Source organism: Corvus kubaryi, unplaced genomic scaffold (genome assembly GCF_017639235.1).
Source record: "Corvus kubaryi isolate FWS band 111438036 unplaced genomic scaffold, C.kubaryi_AGA036_p1.0 37384, whole genome shotgun sequence".
Classification (NCBI taxonomy): domain Eukaryota; kingdom Metazoa; phylum Chordata; class Aves; order Passeriformes; family Corvidae; genus Corvus; species Corvus kubaryi.
Window position 1 is genome coordinate 5,009,073 of NW_024581126.1, and position 19,636 is coordinate 5,028,708.

General features: G+C 39.5%; 1 protein-coding gene across 3 annotated transcripts in view; it reads right to left on the minus strand.

The window, feature by feature from the left end:
* ANO3 (anoctamin 3) overlaps positions 1-19,636 on the minus strand; it is a 198,434-nt gene that overhangs the window by 133,654 nt on the left and 45,144 nt on the right. Inside the window, exon 1 of one of the 3 annotated variants that reach the window (XM_042035652.1) lies at positions 13,770-13,893. The exons of the other annotated variants lie outside the window; for them this stretch is intronic. Coding sequence (XP_041891586.1) covers positions 13,770-13,815 — 46 coding nt within the window. The 5' untranslated portion in view covers positions 13,816-13,893. Of the gene's footprint in view, positions 1-13,769; positions 13,894-19,636 lie in introns of those variants that run through there. 3 annotated transcript variants of the gene reach the window in all.

Consider the following 19,636-nt stretch of genomic DNA (forward strand, 5'->3'; position numbering starts at 1 on the left):
TGATGGCACTAGTAGGCCCCTCAGACAACACTCCAGAACCAACATGCCAAAATTCGACAAAAAGCTGCAAGTGGCAGCCAAGATGGGAAACAGGCCAGCCAGACTGACGAACAGATCCTTGTCACCACAACATGAAAAATAATTTTGCTCTCTAAAGAAAACACTTCACTTAAAGTACAAGCATTTATGAATTCATATTTCAAAATTTTTTTATGCCTGAGATTGAATACAAGTCAATCTCAGGTTTACTTTGAGATTTCCCACAATATAAAGTAATAAAAAGTTGGAGATGGTCCTTTCTGACACCACAAAAAAATAGAAAGTTTTGCTTATTCCCTACCAACACATTATATTTAATTCAAAGTAATATCCTAAAAGGTATTTGTTTCATGCCTCAGATGTGGACAAACCTCTGACAGTCCAGGAGATAAAGATCAGAGTCAAAACTTGGAAGTACTATTCTCACCTTGATAGCCTATTCTCCTTATCCTTTTGGAGCATGGCTAAAGCAATCTTATTAATTCCTCTTCATCCACTATTTACATTTGCTAATGCAATACAGAAGACATCATTTCTTATTCACAGCTAATAAAAGCATAATCCATAAAAGTAAATCCAATCAGAATCTCCAGTACATGCACTGTAATCCTACTGTTATCAGTGAGGGTTTTTGGGGCTTCTGTGCAGACTACATCCACTAGACCTTTATGGCAAAGTTTTATTTAAGTTCAAGTATGCTCAAGATAGTTATCAAATCAATCACTGTGAAATATCTTTGAGTCCAACTACACTTCAGGAAGGACAGCAGAAATGAGAACTACTTTTTTATGACAGGTTGTTTTTCCACTCTGTTTTTCCATTTTATTTAGATACTGGATTTCTGAAACAAGAACTTCAAAGTCCTGCATATCCTGACAGTGTGAATTATTAACAGGAACATGTTTCAGCATCTTTTTACTACTCATTTGTAGGTACAAAAATGCTGTTAGTGAGGATCTTCTTGTTATTTTCTAAGTCCATGAGAGATTTTTCTCTCTCACAGAAGAGGTAGCAGGGAATGTAAACAACCAAGCCACCTGCAACCTTGGAAAGTCTTGTTTATGGTATAGTAGAAAATATTTTGATAATGGATGTTTTAGGATTTTGGCCAATCACCCCCAAGGGGTGGCTGGTCCTTTGTCCAATTAGACTATGAAGAAAAAAGTCTATAAAAGGTTTGTAAAATAATTAAATAAATGAATCTTGCTGCACAATTCCTGCCTGCTGGATCTTCTCCTCCTCCTCCTCCCTGTGGCTGCGGGACACGGTGATATACCGTAGGAACCAGGCCTGCGGTAATACTCATTCATTAATTCATGCATTCATTCCTCTAGACTATTTTTGTTTCTGAAAGTCCTTCTCCTCCATTTTTTAATGAACTCTGTGTATGAAGGCACTTCACAACAGCAAGAGACATGCACTGGTGCTTGGTGAATGTACGGAATCTGCTTATAATGTAACCACGTTATCTGGAAAATCCTTGCTTTTGCATAATACAAAAATCTTCTGTAGTGGTTGTAAATTGATGATCCTAAAGCATCTTGATTTCTCTCTCCCTGAAGTCATTCCTCCTCTAACACGTCATTTACAGTCTTCGACCCCTACATCCAGTGATATCTCCTGGATGCTTAGGCAGGAACTCTCCAGTCTGTAGAGAGCAGAGAGCTGCTGACAGGGTTCCATAGCTTTTACATCTTTAGTTTGCAGTTGCTTCAATGATACATGCACAAACACACTATCTACCAATGGTCCTCAGGAGACTACATGACTTGTACTGAAGCTTGCAGCTTGCCCAAGTCAAAATTCAGGACCAACTCTGGGTGTAGCCATGATCATATAACAAACACATCTATAAAAGATGGAACTAGGGGCGCCTATTCAGGTCTAAATACATATTTTTAAGAAATTATTAAGAATTATTAAGAATTTTCTGGTAAACAGACCTGTTTTTAAAATGGTTTAGGTACTAAGGGTCAACTTTTTAAAAAATTCCAAAACCTTGCAAACAGCATTAGGTACATGACTCCTAGCAATTCCTGTTAGATAGCCAAGTGCTATCAAAAGCCCTGACAGAGCACTCACCTGCACCTTTGAAAAATCTTTTAGAAAATTTGATTGTGTGTCGGGGTCCCTTCCCCCCTGCCATGTAGCCCTGGGAGAGGAGCCCTAGAGGGGAGACATGGGGTTTCCCTAGCCTCAGTCAGCCTCGTTCCCCATTGGTTGGTGTTCCCCTGCGCGGGCAAGGACCCTCTGGTCCCGTGACTGTAACTGTTCCTCAGCAGATCCTCAGTCATGCAGCTGGGAAAATAAACATCTCTGAAACATCTATCAAGAATCGGTCCATATATATTCTTTTCCACTGGCCTCCTTGTTTGATACATCGTGTTACAGAATCCCCACTGTAACAAATGGTGGGGAATTGCGAGCAGAACGATCCCCGATCCCTAAGCGACTGATGTGTGAGTAAAGAAACTCTGGATTCCTCTTCTTGTTTTTGTTTTGCTATTCCATATCTAAACTATGGAGGAACCGTGGAAAGACTCTTGGCTCTCAGAGCCGCATATGGACATTTATCTTAAAATTGAAAAGATTCTTGAACAACGATTTGTAAATTTTAGCTAAATTCAAGCTCAAAAGGAACTGAAACACTTCCTGGCATGGTTGTTTAAGAACTTTTTGTATGTTTCTTGGGATTTAATTCTTACCAAAGACTTTTGGAACACGGTTTGGACACAGTTAATTTTTGAGTCAAAATATATGCCAATGGAAGAATATTTTCGTGAATATTATTTAATTACCGAGACTGTTGAGCAATGTCAGCTGTGTCCTGGCAAAGGGAAGCCTTCCTCAGAGTCCGTCCGACCCAGGCCACATGGACCTAGCCCTCTCCGAGCAGCAGCGAGGCAGTTCCCGTGCGCGGGCGGAGCCACGTGAGCTGCAGTGTCGGCAGTGGAGCGAGGCGCGGCGGGAGCGGTGCAACCCAGCGGTGCCCGCCCAGCCCCTCGCAGCGCGTGGTGGAGCGAGCCCCGTGAGCACCTGACCGAGAGAAGCGGCAGCGCAGCCGAGAGCAGAAGCGGCGGAGCGCAGAGAGCTGAGCAGTGCGGCCCAGCCCAGCCCACACAGCCCTGAATGCGACACCGGGAAGAGCACGCAGGCACGAGCAGCTCCAGCGGCCCCAGCAGCACTAGCGGCCCTGGCAATTCCAACACGGGAGCAAGCAAAAGAGAAAGCAAAAATGCAGCGAGACAGAAAACAGCAGCCACTTGGAAAAAGGGAAAAAATCACCGTAGGTAAAGTTTTAGGAAAAGTAAAATGGTATAATGTTAAACAAAATTATAGTTTTATAACAAGATGTGACAAAGAACTGCTATTAAAAAGAATAACCCTGAAAAATACATCCCAAGCTTGGGAGATGGAGAGGTGGTGGAATTCAAAATTGTACAAGGTAGAAAAGGGTTACAAGCAGCAGAGGTCACTGGGCCTGATGGTGTTTCTGTAAAAGGCAGTATATATGCTAAAAATCGTAGTCATGTTAGACAATGACTCCATTGTAGGCCCCTCCTACAGTATCCCTTTCCTAATCCCACCTTTCCCTTTTACCCTATATCCTATTACCCCCGGTGTATTCCCAATCCGTTTTTTCCTCCATGGTTTCCCTCACAAAACCATACCTTTGCCAATTGTTTCCCCAAAAATCCCTTTCCAATGCCGAGTGGGGGATTAAAGGGGGAGGGAAGAAATTAAACCCTCTCCTGCCTTAGTTTCCCGACTGCATGCCCGGAGAGTCCTGTCTCCCTTCTGTCAGCCTGAAGATGTTCCGGAGAATCTGTTTGGACATTTAAACACTCAGGAGGGTGGCTTGTTTTGTTTTGAAACCATTCTTGTTATGTTTATCCAGTTGTTTTCAATGTTAAGTTTTAAATCTCTTTTGTTAAAAATAAACGGGTGAAATGTTGGGGTCCCTTCCCCCCTGCCATGTAGCCCTGGGAGAGGAGCCCTAGAGGGGAGACACAGGGTTTCCCTAGCCCCTGGTCAGCCTCATTCCCCATTGGTTGTGTTCCCCTGCGCGGGGAAGGACCCTCAGGTCCCGTGACTGTAACTGTTCCTCGGCAGAGCCCGGGCCATGCGGCTGGGGAAATAAACATCTCTGAAACATCTATCAAGAATCGGTCCATATATATTTCTTTTCCACGGCCCTCCTTGTTTGATATGTGTGTTACAGAATCCCCACTGTAACAATTGTGAACACTTCTAAGTCCCTCAAGTGTGACATTCCTCAGTGGAATTTCAGCTAAATAATTTTGAAAATACAAAAATTTTTCTCTGGAAAAGATCAACATTCAGAGATATACAAATGTTTATTGAATGCTTAATATACATCAAAAGCAAGCTTTTACAATATATAAAAATATTAAAAAAATATAATTAAATGTATCAACAAAATGCAAGTTTTCTCCACAAGAGGAATATAAGTCTTCAGTCCTCTTCACTGAGACCATTCAAAATCCAGCAGTACTTTTTGCCATGTTTCAACTCTGTAATACAAATCCAGAACTATTTTCTGTGAGACCAAATGGTAACGCATAGGTCTTGCAGTTTCTTGCACAGGTCACCTGAAAGAACCAGCTTCTGCAGAATATTCAGACATACAGATTTTGCATTTAGATGGTACTGAATTTCTCTTGCCGAAGCGTTTGGCTCTATGCACGCATACATACACCCACAGTACCACCTTCTTCAAAATTTGAACTTTGTCACTCTAAGTTACTTTGTCCCCTTTCTTTTAGCAAGGGAATTTGGAAGCTGGTGCTGCTGAAATGGCTTTATGTGAAAAGGGCTCTGTTGTGATATCTGGAAATCCCTGGTGTACAGTCCTACTTCAGCATGACCAACTAAGGAGTGCTGCTTACACAGAGAAGTCTGCTCATTATGCTTAAGTCTGCTTTCACCAACTGGTATTGTTTTATCTATCTACTTACCCACCCACTTACCATTTCCAGATCTCTTCATCAATACACACCTATCTATATCTGGGGTTTTTAAATTTTTTGTGCATGTGTTTTAAAAATTCCTCCCTATGATCTCTCAACTCATTCAAAAATGCTGGAAACTCTTAGGATTGCCTGCTTCTCCCAATATTTTCTCTGTTTGATCCCCTCTTCTTTTTTGCTGCTACTTTCTCATACTATTAAGTTACTTTTAAAGTAACCACACCAAAAAGGAAGCTAAAGGACTGTCTTGGAGGTTAGGATTTTTTCTTTTTTTTTTTTTTTCTTTTCTTTCTCTCAGGGAATTTTCTCCCATTTGTTGCCTAAGAGACAAAGAATGTGGCTGGGAGAAGGAGGAGGGGGAAGGGTGCAGTTGGCTACCCTCCTAGCTGGGGGGCTTTCTCTTGGGAAGTGCAGAGATACCAGGAGATTTTGGCTGCGGGGTGAGGGGCCTGGGCTCAGCTCCTTGCTTTCTCTCGCTCTTGGGACTGGAGGGGAACAGTCAAGTTGTTGCTACCACAGCTAGAATTTGCTACCACCACAGAGTCCAGCCCTTTACTGCTTCTCATACTATGGGTGAGCCTTTGCTTCTAAGAGTGACCGTTGAACTGGAACCTTTTTTCAACACCTGATCTCACTGCAAAGGACCCCCACCATCTATTCAGGTGCCTCAGGGAAAAGCCAGGACCCTGACCTCCAACTCCCTCCAAAGGGAGCGTCTCCCAGCTGCTTGTAGGAGCCTGGCTGCTGCTGCCCAGCCCCACTGTTTTCTGCTGCTGCTTCAGGTTTCTCGATACACTTCAACCCAACACTCCCTGCCTGCCAGGACACCCCTTGGTTTCTGATAAGGCTGCAGAGTTTCTGCTACATTTTTTTGCCACCCCAGGTGTGCTGCCTCTGCCATTCCAGCTGCTGCTCTGAGGTTCCTGCTAGAGCCCATTTTGCCATCTGGAGGGACACCGGGACCAGCTGCCCCTGTGGGTTTGTAGATGAAGCCCCTTTCCTATCTCTCTCGCCCGCCTGCCCACCATCACCCACTTACAGAGAGGCGGCCGAGCTTGCGCCACAGCGCCCCCTGCAGGCGCGGGGGAATCATCGCTCCCGCCCTGCCCGGCTGGGAGCCACCAGCGCCCCTGCCGGCTGTGAGCAGAACTGCACCCAAGGGGAAAGGGCCTGACAGCCGACAGAAGGTTGTTACTGGGCTTCTGGTTTTGTTTGCTGTTGCTGCCGGTGGTGTTGTTTGTTTGTCTTGTTATACATATATATATATGCACTAGTAAAGAACTCTTATTCCTTTTCCCATATCTTTGCCTGAAAGCCCTGTAATTTCAAAGTTATAGTAATTTAGGGGGAAGGGGGTCACATTTTCCATTCCAAGGGAGGTTCCCACCTTCCTTGGCAGACACCTGTCCTTTAAACCAGGACAGACAACAAATGAGCCCACAGCTATAAAAAGACTTTGTCCTCCCACAAAAAAAAAAAGTATTAATTAAAAGCACTAACTAGTGCTATTATTTGTGTATTGAATCAGAAAGATAACAGAATGCAAATATTATATACATTAGACCTTTTGGATTATAAAGACATACTATTGATGAAGCTACTAAACAAATAAACAGTAAGGAGTAAGGAAATTCTTGAGCAAGAGTAATTCTACTGAATCCGACAAGCAGAGAATAGAATATGACAGTTCAAACGTATTCTAACTCCAGAGCTTGCCATCATCACAGGAGATATCTGGAGCATACGTGACTAGCTACAACTCTTGCACAACTGTGATGTACTTATAAATTTTTCAATGAAGATTTGAGCAAACTCTGAATTCCTTTGTTTGTGCATCCTTCTTGTGGTAGGGGGCTACACAGGAATCCAGTAAGAACAACAGACAAGAAGCAACAAAACATGTATGGCTTCGTCCTATGTTGTTACTAAAGAAATCAATGAAAACCATATGGCAATTTGTTGTTCAAAAGGGATTTCTGCAGATACTCCTCAACCTACACTTCCTTTTCCTGAGTTACAGATGGAATCTACTTCAGCATGCTTTCACAGTACCTTTTTTCCCCCCTCAGAAGACCCTACCTTTAAGCAGATCAAACCATTACATGATAGATGTCGCTATTTGCCTGATGTGTGAATATTAGACATGGTGCAAAAGGACAACTTAAGGTACCAGTTTCTTCAAAACCTCATTTAAATACTCATATGTACTGTGAATGAAACCGTGACCTCACCAGTCAGACAAATGAACAACTCCTCCCTTAAGTAACTGCATTGGCTAAAAGCCCTCACAAGCCAGATGATAATCCAAATTGAGGCAGACTCAGAATCTCTTTCTGAGAAAACAATGATGAATTTGTATTCATTGTAGCTCAGAGTTGTTAAAACATATTGCTGTACACTGCAGCTTGGTTTTGAGTCACACCTGTCTCTGATAAATAATCTACTGTAACATATGCTGTAGAATATATAGAACTGACCTAATTCCAGAACAAGTTTGGTAAAGATTTGTAACCTGGGTAACCACATGTATAATGTTTTCTGCAAACCTCATTGCACGTTTGACTCAAGACAACACAGACACTCTCTTCAGCTTAGACAGGCCAAAGCAGAAAGCAAGTAATCTTCATGTTGCTCAGCAGACTTGTGAATTTAGCATAGCTACTTTCTGCTATCACACTATGTCTAAAATATGGATGGCTATTTTTTTCATTAATTTCCCAGTACTACCGAGCCATCTCCATTAACTGTAATGCAAGGCTCTTGGTACTATTAGCTAAGACAATGTTTCAATTTCTCATAGCTGTTAGAACTTTAAAATACCTCTAATAAAAAATATGTTGACTAGTGCTGATTTTGCTGCAAGACTTTACAACAAAAACTGATATATTCAAAATACTACTACAACAGAACATAAACTGGCAGGGCTGTTTAATTTATCATACTCATTTATCAGATTTCAAAAATGACAAAAAGCAGAATAAATAAATCAAAATATGAAGGCAGATAAGGAAACTGCAATTTTGTGGTGATACCCAATGAAATATAACTGATGAGGGTTCTAGAGAAAATGAGTGGTGGCGAGGGTTGCCTATTTTCATAGGTCCTTATTCAGGAAATTTTGAAAAGCTGTGGAATAGGTACAAGGCTTGTCCATAGATACTACTATATCAAGCTATACTTAAATCAGAATGTAGGAAGTTAATGCCTAGACATCTAATCACAGCATTATCATCTGTATCCAGATAGAGTTAAGCGACATCTCAAAATTTTCTGATATCCTTGGCTTTCTCATTTAAAATACTCATTCAGTGAAAAAAAAGAATTATATTTGACTCATTTCTACAGCACTCATGCACCTGCGTAATGTAAGGTTTAATATGTCATATTTAATGTTTTTTTTCAAAAAGCTCTACATTTTTTTGAAGTTACAACCCCCAGCAACACAATCTGGAATAAAAAGACATATTATGGGCCCTTCAAAGGTGTCTGAGTGAAAAAGATGGAGTGCATCCTAGGTTGAACAGTTGCATCAGGCAAAAGAAGTAAGAGCAAATATTAAACATTGAATCTTGCTTATCAGAGCCCTGAAAGAACATTTTAAGTAACACTGTTTAAATATGATATTGTTTTAAGGGACTGTATTAATAGCTGCACTGCTCTCAGCCTTCAGAGTCAAGATGAGGATGGCTTTGAAATTTTCTGTATATGTTAGTGCTCCTTGGAATGAAAATTGAAGAGCTAAGCCCAAATAAGTTGCTTTATTCACACTGACATGAAAACTTGGCCTTTCTGCTTTGGACAACAGTAGCGAAGGGTCACATTCTCTCATTACTTGTATGACAGAATTCCATCTTCTAGTAATTTCAGCAGAATCTTCAGATTATTAAGCTTGCTAGGTTCACTCATGCCACAGAAGCACCAAACATCTTTGGAGAATTCTCCATGAGATTCTTAATCACAAATCCAAGTTCCCGAATACTGAAAACTCTGGAGCAATGTAAAAATGTGATGTTTACAAATTCTCATTTAAATTCACAAGAAATGCAAATCAATTTCACGAGTTGTTTTAGAATGCAGGTCATTAAGATCTTAAAATCAGAGTAAAGCAACCATACCAGTAAGCTCAACTCTACAACAACAGTGGTTCTCAAAGTAGCTCAAAGTGATTTAACAAAAAAGTTACTACAGCAACAAGCTCCCCTGTGAAGGCAGAGCTATTGGAGATTCTCAATCCTCAATCCCTCTAAACCACACTACAACTTCAAGTGGATAATATATAAAATGAATCAAAATATTTGGAAAAGATGAGAATTGGAATACATGTAAAAATACATATTTTATAGAGAGCCCTGATTTCTTCAGAAGTCTCAATTCAAGCTATTCCAAGGTAAATCCCTTGAGAGGCTAAATCAGTACTCTCAAAGACTTAATGGATATTGAAGTTGATTAACACCTTCCTGCCTCACTGAACCAGGAAACATTGAACTCCTTGACAAGAAACATGAGAAGCACCCCAAGTTACCCACTGGATTTCAATCTGCAGTCCACGTTCTTAAATCTCATACACCAATACGAAAACAACTAAATTTTAAAGCACAAACATGTTTTCTTTTTCCTTTTCTTATGAGGGAACTGAATTCCCTCATAAAAAAGCTTTGATAGGGGTATTAAAAAAACAACACTAGTTAATAAAAGCACCCAGCAAAGTATGCAGGAAAATTCAGTCTGTGTATCAGGACAAAAGTCCTAGATGTTTAAAATTTTAAGCATAGTAGTTGCCTTGATCTGCACCCTAAACACAGGTTTATTCAAACCCAACCAAGTATCTTGCAAATTCGGTTGCCTTTCCTTCTGAAGAATATAAGTTTTCAGTAGAGTTCCCTAATAAAACAAATAATTGCTTAGCACCTGTCTCGCACCTATTACGGAAAACACAAAATCTACCATAAGGCTGTGATATATTTTTATGTCCTGCATTTAAAAGATTGTGATTCCTAACTAGCTATCTTTCCCTGGAATTACTAAACTACAAAATACCTGCAGAGATTATCTTTGTTCTTATCAACATTATCTTATTTCTCCTGTATGAATAACTACTAATTACTTACCAGTTTTAAACAAACCTGTATATTAAAGTTTGAAGAAGAAGATTATTCTTTGTAAAGGATGGTTGGGAAGAATCTAGTAAATAATAAACATTTATTTCCCTTTCCTCTGACGTAATTCCTCAGAGGCCATAGGTTGCATCACCTTTTGGAAAAGTAAAAACTATAAAGGTATATATTTAATAATATGGTTTTTATCTGAGAATATTACTGAGGGAAATAATTTCAGAAAATCAGTTTCTGCCAAAGCAGTGGTTAAAAATAGCCAGAAAATACTATACAGATGGCTAAACAGATCTAACACACTGCTGTGCAGAGACACAGATTAGTCTACCTCTAGGACACTGCTCTTCTCAATAGACATTATCTTTGGATACAAGTAGAAGATCAAGAATTGTGAGGATGAAGAAGAATGAGATTCATTTTTTCTACCCTTTCTGTGTCTTTTTATAAAACTATGTTGAGCTCTGCTGTAGGTTTTGAAACTGAGGGTTTCACTCTGCATACCAATTTGAACAAAGAGCAAGACAAAAGGATGGCAGCAGCCTCCTACCCTGAACACCTCCTCACTCTGTCAACAAGGGAAAGATGAATTAAAGAAAAACAACACCTAAATTCTAAACAGTAACAAATCCTTGGGATATAAATAGGGGTTTTTTTTTCTTTCTTCTCTCCTTTATGTTGAAGGCTCCCAGACACCTAAGAGACCAGAGAACTTAGTCTTCTTATTCCTCCAAACCTTGTAAAAACAGCTTTGGTACTGAAACCACAACTTCTCAGCTAGAACAAGTGCTCAGAGTAGGTAAGGGGCAAAAAATGCTCTCTACCCCATTCTGCCTCCCATTTTAAAAGTTACTCCTCTTTAGCAAGTGAGTTTGAATATTATGTTACCTGGCAATAGCTAGGTTCTGTTTCTGAAGAGTTTAAAAGTATTTTCTATTTGTTTTCTGGAACTATGAGATTTGCTGATATGTATTTTTCCTATATGACTGAGAATCCACATAAAAATAATGCCCTTTCAATCCCCCCCAAAGAAATGAAGCTTGGTCTTTAAGCAAGTGAAGCATACAAGGCACAGCTGTGATGGGCAGTTGGCCATTTCATGAAGATTACCACTGATTCTGTAAAAAACAGGGAATTTAGGGCACTATTTTGTGAGCAGCTAGAAAACAAACATTTAGTCAAAATCTCAGCAACAGTAAGTTAGAAATTACAGTAACCAAATACTAAATTTTAAATAAAGAGTGATACAAAGTACTAAAAAGAAAAAAGACACAATGTTTTTTGCTTCTGAGATCGGTGCCTATGAACTTCAGAGTACCAGATGCTCAGCTTCTTCTAAATATCTCATGATAAAATGATGAATTCTTGATTATGATTTATGTTTGCTTAGTTTTGCTATAGCCTTTTGATCAAGATTACATGCTGTCCTCCCCCATTCCTAAAAGCTTTAGGCTGAGAAAAACAGAGGCTGAACTCAGGTACATTTTGTACATGTCACACTGCATTTGAGAAGTTTGGGAAAGTGATACTCATGTTAGTCAGTAATATACAGGTTACATAGCTCCGTAAGAGCATCCTCTCTTTTCCAAAGCCTGATGACTGGCAAGGTACCTTAATCAGGATTTCTTCAGGAATAAGGAGATGAGAACAAAATCTTCCTCTCAAAAAGTAACTGGCAAAGCTCATTTAGTTATTACAAAGTTTTATGACTTGTGCAAACATAGAGTTTCATCAGTCATAAGGCAAAGAACCTGAACATAGTTCAAGTTGAACTGGAACACTGAAAGTTAGTTTTGGAGTAGGTTTTTTAAAGATTATTACAGGACAGCTGCATTTTTTCTGAAGGGACATGACAATGATTCTGGAGCTTGCTAACCATTGTTGTAATGTAAGAAATATTTTCTTATGAAAAAGTAAGGACTAACACTGTGGCTCCAAGTCATCTAATGCTTTTATAAATGTAGACTTGACAGTTGAAAAAATATGTTTTTATACTAATTAATCACCTTTGAACCTGACTAAACTAGACTTTTTACAGTCTGAGACAGCACCACTCATTACTGCACACAAGACTGGCATTAAATGCAAAACCTCTAGAACAAAGAAGTAAATTTATTATGGGATTACCAGAATAGAATAAGTGCTTTGAATTATTTATTTTCAACTAACCAGTCAAAGAGAAGAACTTGAATGAGGCAGAATCCAGTAACCTCATGATTTATGTATAAAGAATACCATTTCCTATCATAATTTATGGCATGCTATAAGAATAAAAAAAAAAGTTTGTTAATGACTGAAAGAGAACAAAGTGAGAGAAATCTTGGTTCACCTAATCCACCAAAGTAGAATTAGAGAGATAAAACATAGTAAAAATACTGGTTCCATGACCAAGAAAAAATAAATAAAGTTCATTGAGGGAATTTTCTTTTTTCTAACATGAACACAATACAGGTTTTATAGTGATTGAAAGGAATGAGGGACTTGTCTTTACAAACAAGCTGTGGGCCTGCTGGAAGATAAAACTAGTACTGAGAGATAAAAGAAACAATGGGAAGGATTCCACTGATTGATGAATGGAAAGAAAGAGATTTGTCTTTACAAATAAATTGGGGGGGGGGGGCGGGAGGGTGGTTATACATTAGAAGGGAGTCTTCGGTATTAGGTGTTTCAGGAAGTCTGTACCTCTCAAGTACCTCCACCAATAGGGAAAGAGAGAGGGAAATGCAGCCAGGAAATTACAATAAATAGGAGGCTGTACCCTCCAAAAGTTTGAGAGATCCTAGGGGAATGCCCCATGGCCTCTCACTTTATTTGAATAAAGTAACAGGACTCCTCTGTCTCCTTTTGGGACATAAACCTCTGGTGTTTGTGGATTAATTTTCCTGACATGATAGTAATCACAACTGGAAATTTACCTTTATATCTGCTGACCAGCAAAGAGCTTCTGTTTGGCAATCAAAATCCCAGACAAACAAACAACCCAATACATAGTTTGAACCTAAGTTGTATGTGCACTTAAAACACCAGCTAATATTACAATCACGCAATTACAGCTAATATTCTTCCTCTACTTTTGTATTTGGATAACGGGATGATATGAAGACTAAAAGCTGAAACAAACCTAGTAACAATTGCAGTGAACTCTAGAGGGTCAACGACCTGTCGGTATCACGCATATAGGCATCTCTAGATTCACCTGTACAACAGTTGAGAACCAAAGCAGCACTGCCTTTCAGGAAAAAAACTTGGGCGGGGCGGGGCCGACGTGGGGTCAAGGCCGGACCGGGGGCCTCCGGCCCTCAGTAGCTGGGGCGCGGAATGGTCTGTGGCGCGGCTCGGCCCACCTCACGCCACCGGGCGTCCATGCTGCAGCCGCATTATTTGACACCCGGTAAAGCATCCAATAGCATCAGTGCGCCTCCAGAGCAGGACCCGGGCTACAGCCCGCACGCGAACACCCACAGGCACGAGTGTACGCACGGACATAGGACGCACCTGGCACGCACGGGGCGATACTGCATGGAAATCGCGGCGAGACCCGTGTGCCCCCCCCTCCCTGCGCACCTGCAAAGCGGACAGCTGCGCGGGGCCTCCGGACGACCGCCGTGGGGACAGCGGGGTTCGTACTTACCTTTCTGCTGCCGAAAGGACTGGATGGAGCCTGAATGGTGAACCATCCTGGCGGAGAGCAGCCTCCGAACTGCCAGCCCGCCGGCTGCGGCGGCGAGGGGCGGGAACCCAGCGGTGCGGTGCGGCGCGGCGCGGCCCGGCCCGGCCCGGCCTGCCGCGCAGTGGAGGCCGAGGGAATGGCGCCAGCAGCGCCTGATGGGGAGGGGAGAGGCGGTAACGCCGGGCCCGAGGTGGCGAGGGACGGGTGCGGAGCCGGTGGCTGTCCCTCCGTCCGCACCCCGGGGAAGGGAACTGTGTCAGCAGGAATCGGCGGGAAAGTGCGTGTGGGCCCCGCTGAGGGAGAGCGCCGGCCCCAGCCCAGTTACCATCTTGGCTGTGCTATTCCTACTGCCTTCCTTGTTTCCCTTCAGAAGACATGAGGTTTTCCTATTGAGGTGAAGGGCAGCGAAATAAAAATTGCACCTCCTTTATGCAGTAATAGCTGCATTTAAATCTCAGCGTTTTGAGTTAAGTTTGTATTACATCTCCTCCATCCCTGTTCTCACACCATGTCCCTGAGTTGCATCACCAGCTTTTTTGGTTTCTATGTATTCTATAAAACTTAGAGTCTCAACCTTACTGGAGATAATTTTTTACAAGAAGACACTAAATTGCACATTCAAGCCTGATGTGGCCCATTTCTATGCTATATGCGTTACAATTTCCCTTTTCTCTAGAGTGTATGCCATGTGGCTCCTTCCAGACAACAGAAGATTCAAACTTAAAAGGTTTTTATTTCTTTCCTTGTTGCTCTCTGCTCACATTATTCTCTCTGGATTCTAAGTTTTGTGATAGCATCATTCAATTCCTGTAGAATGTTTTGGGGTTAATTTTTAAATTTTTTTTCCCTACCACAATAATCCGGAGGTTTTGGTCCTCCTAAGTTCATTCACTCAAATATTCTAACCTGTATCTAGCAATATCTATATTCTCTTCTCCATTTAGGGATACAAACATTGTTTACTCATCAGAAATTAATTCAACCACTTAACTAGCACAGGTTACAGCATTCCTTCAAAGTTTGTGGCTCCATTTGTGGGCGATATGTACAACAGATTTCCTCTGACAGTAAAGGCAGAACTTCCCCATAGCTGACTGGGGCTTGTAGTGTACAATCTGTGAAAAAAATTACATAATCGCCACCCCTTACTAAAGGCCAGTCTGTACTATAAAGTTGTACGACTTTTTCTTTATCAGTGTAGTTAAGAAACCAAGATGGATACACACTTTTTATTTCAGTTTCAGAATGTTTTTTCCACTATGAAAACATTTTCAACAACCATATATAAACCAAAACATCCATGCATGGGCTCTTATAGAAAGGTGGGCAAAATAAAAATTGCATCCTAACTGGTGAGGTATTCCCCAGCACTTTTTTTAGAGTATAACAGATACTGCTCTTACACAACACGCAGCTGACACATCCAATTGATACCATAAGGGAAAAAGATAAACTTACCTCCTCAGGATAGCTCACCACATTTTGGGTTGATTTGGAACATTTGCAGAAGGTTTGTTGTTAGTTTAAGAAAAGATGCAGAAGCTATAGTGTTGTGTATCTTACTCATTTGTTGGTCTCCGATGCCTCTCTGCACACTGAAGGTAATAGATGAGACATTCCTCTGCACTCCTGCAATTTCAGAAAACCTGCTAGGAACAGCTTTTTCCTGCTGAGATACAGCACTATAGGTGTTGCATGGCAGAATAAGCCAGCTGGCTCTTGCTGATCAAGAAGTTCTGGAAAACTAAAAGCAAGCTAAAAGAAGAGGTAGAATAAAGTATTTGTTGCTTACTTTCAAGCTTTACTGTAGACATTAAAGTGGATTCATAGAGATTAAAACCAAATCAATACCCTGAAAGTCACCCAGGGGAAAAAAAAAAAAAAGAGAGAGAGAGTATAATAAAAACTATGAACTTAGTAGTTAATAAACAAATGAAATCTGCAAAAAGCAAATGTAGTTCTTCCACTGTAATGGTCTAAACCTTTGTCAGGCTCTAGGGCAGATCTATTTCTTTGAGAAACCTTGGCTGATACCTTTTGACTTGCCCGTGAAGTAGAAGAGCAGTATACATTATGCTCCTTCTCTTACCAGCACAAAACAAAGGAGGGCCATTACTGGCTCTCCAATGATAATAATTACAAAATGCAGACAGGAAGAAGAGGGGCTCGTAAGTAAAATTACAGATGAAAAAGAATATCACGCTCACTCTTGGAAAAGAGGCTGTCAGCTGCCTGGTACTCAGGGCTGTCCTCTGAATTTCTGGTCCACAATCCTCCACAAGGGCTTGCAGAACTCCTGAATTCAAGTAGCTCTCACTGACAATAATAATACTCAGAATGATGGGAAGAGAAAGCCAGGGTAAGGCACTGCTCAGAAACAAGGATTAAATTCTGAGACTAGAAAATTATAAATTATATATGTTATAATTACAAAGCTCCATTTCTAACAATAAGTGGTATGTATGCATGAAACTACCAATAAAACAGCTGGGGTTAAGGTCAACAAAGAGAAGTAAAAATACCTCTGCAAAAGTATTTTAAATTGAATCCTTTACACTGTCAACTGACTAAACTTGATAATTGTAAAATATGATCATATGAGGATCTAGAAAGATAATTCTTTGGTAAATAAGGAGAGTTTGGTCCAGTTTGAAGATCTTTTTAGAGTGCAGATACAATTAAGAATTGATGGCTAAGATATGTAGGAAATGCATACATTCTTAGGCTTCATATGCACAGGCTACATTGGCTCTGAAGTTCATTGAAATAATAATCTACCCTTGTAATCACTGTCTAATGAATATTCTCTTTTGAAATATTTAGTTATATTATGCTATGTCTCACATTTTTCTCTGTGTAAGTTTTTATAAATCTTTTCTTAAGCAGATGAAAATTCTGGAGAGATCAGGATCAAACAGAAGTAGATTTCAGTCTTCTGTCTTGACAATCAACAGAACCAAAATCATGACTTAAAAGCTTAAGGTTGATCTTATTGAGTTTTTAGTTAGGTTTTAGGTTTTTAGTTTTGACAGTGAGATTTATTCTCTTTGATAGACGTCGTTTTTCATAAGATAGTCTTTGTCAGAAGAGATTAGGAAATAAGATTTGGTCTTGCTTCATCATAATACATCTAGTCTTGTGAAAATCTTTATTATTCGAGATCTGTAAAACTTTCAAATTATAGGACCAGGAAGACTGAGTTGTTTTGCCACTAGAACAGGCTATGAGAAAGTCATGCTTTAAATTAATTTTTGTACTTCCACGGTGCTTTTCAGAAAGTCAGATGAAATAGAACCCTAAATTAAAACCTAATTCACCTGTGTTGTTTCTTATGCCAATTATTTCCTTAAGAAATATAGCCACCTCAAAAGTTAACTACAGCCAGTGTTAACTATTGCCCAGAAAGAAAATGAAACTTACTCCAAAAGAAACTCATGAGGTTCAGCAAGTGCAAAATACTGCACCTGAAAAATCCCCATACGTCAATTCAGACTGAGCAGCAGCTCTAGTAGAAAGTACCTGAACATTATGGAAAGCACTAGCTTGAACACCAGCCAACTGTGCACTTGCATCACAAATAAAGAAACCTTAGGAGAAATACAGCCAGCAGATCAAAGCGTTATTAATCCCCTTTACTTGGCATGACTGTAGCTGTACCTGCAATTTTGTGTCTAGCTTTCCCACTTCACACCCACTCAATTCAGGAAAGGTGTTAGAAAATTGGAAAAGGTCCATAAAATGCTACTCAGGAAGGTCAGGGGTCTACAATAAATAAACTGTGAGAAGTGGAATAAACTAGTTTAATTTAATCTGAAAAATAATCTAAGGTGTTCCAGGAGCCTACAACTACTTGGAAATCACTTGCAAAGATTACAGTACTAAACTCTTTATAGTGCTAAATGATCTTGTTGGTGACAATAGCCACACATGATGGCATGGGAGGTTCAGATTGAGCACTAATAACAAGTTTTTACAGCATTGGTAGTACATCATCAGAACATGTAACCCAAAAAGAGGTGAAATATCTGTCCTTGAAGGTTTTCAAAATATGCCTTGACAAAGCTGTGTCTGACCCAGTCTGGTGACGGCAATGGTAAAGCTTCAGGAGGTTGGACCTGCAATGGTTATAATAAAGGATGTAATAAAAATAAAATGCAAGGGAGGTGGAACCAGATTGATTCAAAACAGGAGGTAGACACACAATTTCAAATTTTAATTAAAATAAACCATAAAGTTAATTTTTCATATCTACAGTGAAGGATTTTGTTGAATATATGTTTATGCAGCTTTTCAAAGCACAAAATAGCAAGATGATATTAAATGTCCTTTCTCAAACATAGTAATTTCTAAAATTCTTGTACAATTTCTAATCAATTTGCAAGAAAATTTTTGATTCTTTAGTGTAAAATGTTGTCTGGATAAGAGCATTAAATGTTTACAGCAGCACCCAAAATTATTTATTTTGCTATCAATTTTTATGTAATATACTTAAATAGTATGAAAAATCAGTGTTTACAGAATTGTTGAGTCCACCTGTCAAGGAGTTCTACAGTACTTAAAGCTCTGCAATGCAAAATTAATCTTGTTCAATATTTGCAATGAAGTTGTTTCCAAATTTTTTGATCTTACTGAAAACAGGGAGAATTTTGCCATAGACACTAGCACAATGATTATCTCTCATGAAGCTGTCAGTCACTATGGAGAAGGTCTAGAAAGCAGATTTTGGAGCATGCTAAAGTGTGTAGTAGATGAATTAAAAAACTGAAGAACATATCTATAAAGATTTTACCTTGTGTTGCTAAGACACAAACTCTTAAAATCTCACTGATTTCCATATTTTAGTATTTCATTTCTATGGTAATTTAAGAGACATTTTCTCTTGGTATAGATAGAATTTTCTTATATCCGTGAAATTGACTGTGTTTTCTGACTGATATAAAGTGTTTGGGACTCAATTCTGTAGCTCACTGCAATTGCATGCTTACTTTTAAGCTTATAGATTACTTTTATAGATTTATGTTTGCATCCTGATCTTTTCCCTGAATGGACTTAGTTTTCCAGTTTGGGATTAGTTTATTGAGCTAACATGAGAAACAGAAAGAAACTTTACAGCTCGTATGTTTAGTAAAATTTAATTTCCCTCAGCAAAGAAGCTCAATTTTGTTGTTAATATTTGTGTCAAACACTAAACTAGAATTCTAGAATTCTAAAGAGTTCCTCATTCTTGTGCATGGTATACACTGGATTCCTTGGAACATATCTATATAGAAGTGAAAAAATGAGTGAAATGTCCATTGCTAAAAAACTCTTACATAGTGATACAGAAAGAGTATAAAGAAAATACTAATGTCAAGAAACAGGTGAAGAGGAAAAAGCAGCGTTTTAATAGCAGCATGCAATTTACATGCCTAAAATTTTTCAGGTCGGCAAACTTCTACATTATGATATTTTTCTCTTTTATTACACATCTCAGTTTTCTTATTTCACATTTTATCTGAAGCAAACAGCAAGAAAGATTATTCTCTAACTCTGCAGTACCAGCTATCAAACTGCTGCAATATAATTATATTTCTGATTAACAGCCTAATTTTTCAAGTAAGGAAGAAAATAATCAGCCAGACTAATAAAAATCACTGTTAGTGGTGAAACTATCCATCATCTAATTTGTTTTCACCGTGTAGACCTATTTTGCAGATGTGCGGGTTGTTTCTTGAGTATCATGTTCTTAGTACAAGGAGCTTCAAGAGTTACAGTGCTAGATGCCTTTAGAAATAAGATGTTGACATAGTCCTTAGCTGCATAGTCTAAATCTACAGTTCAAAAAAAAA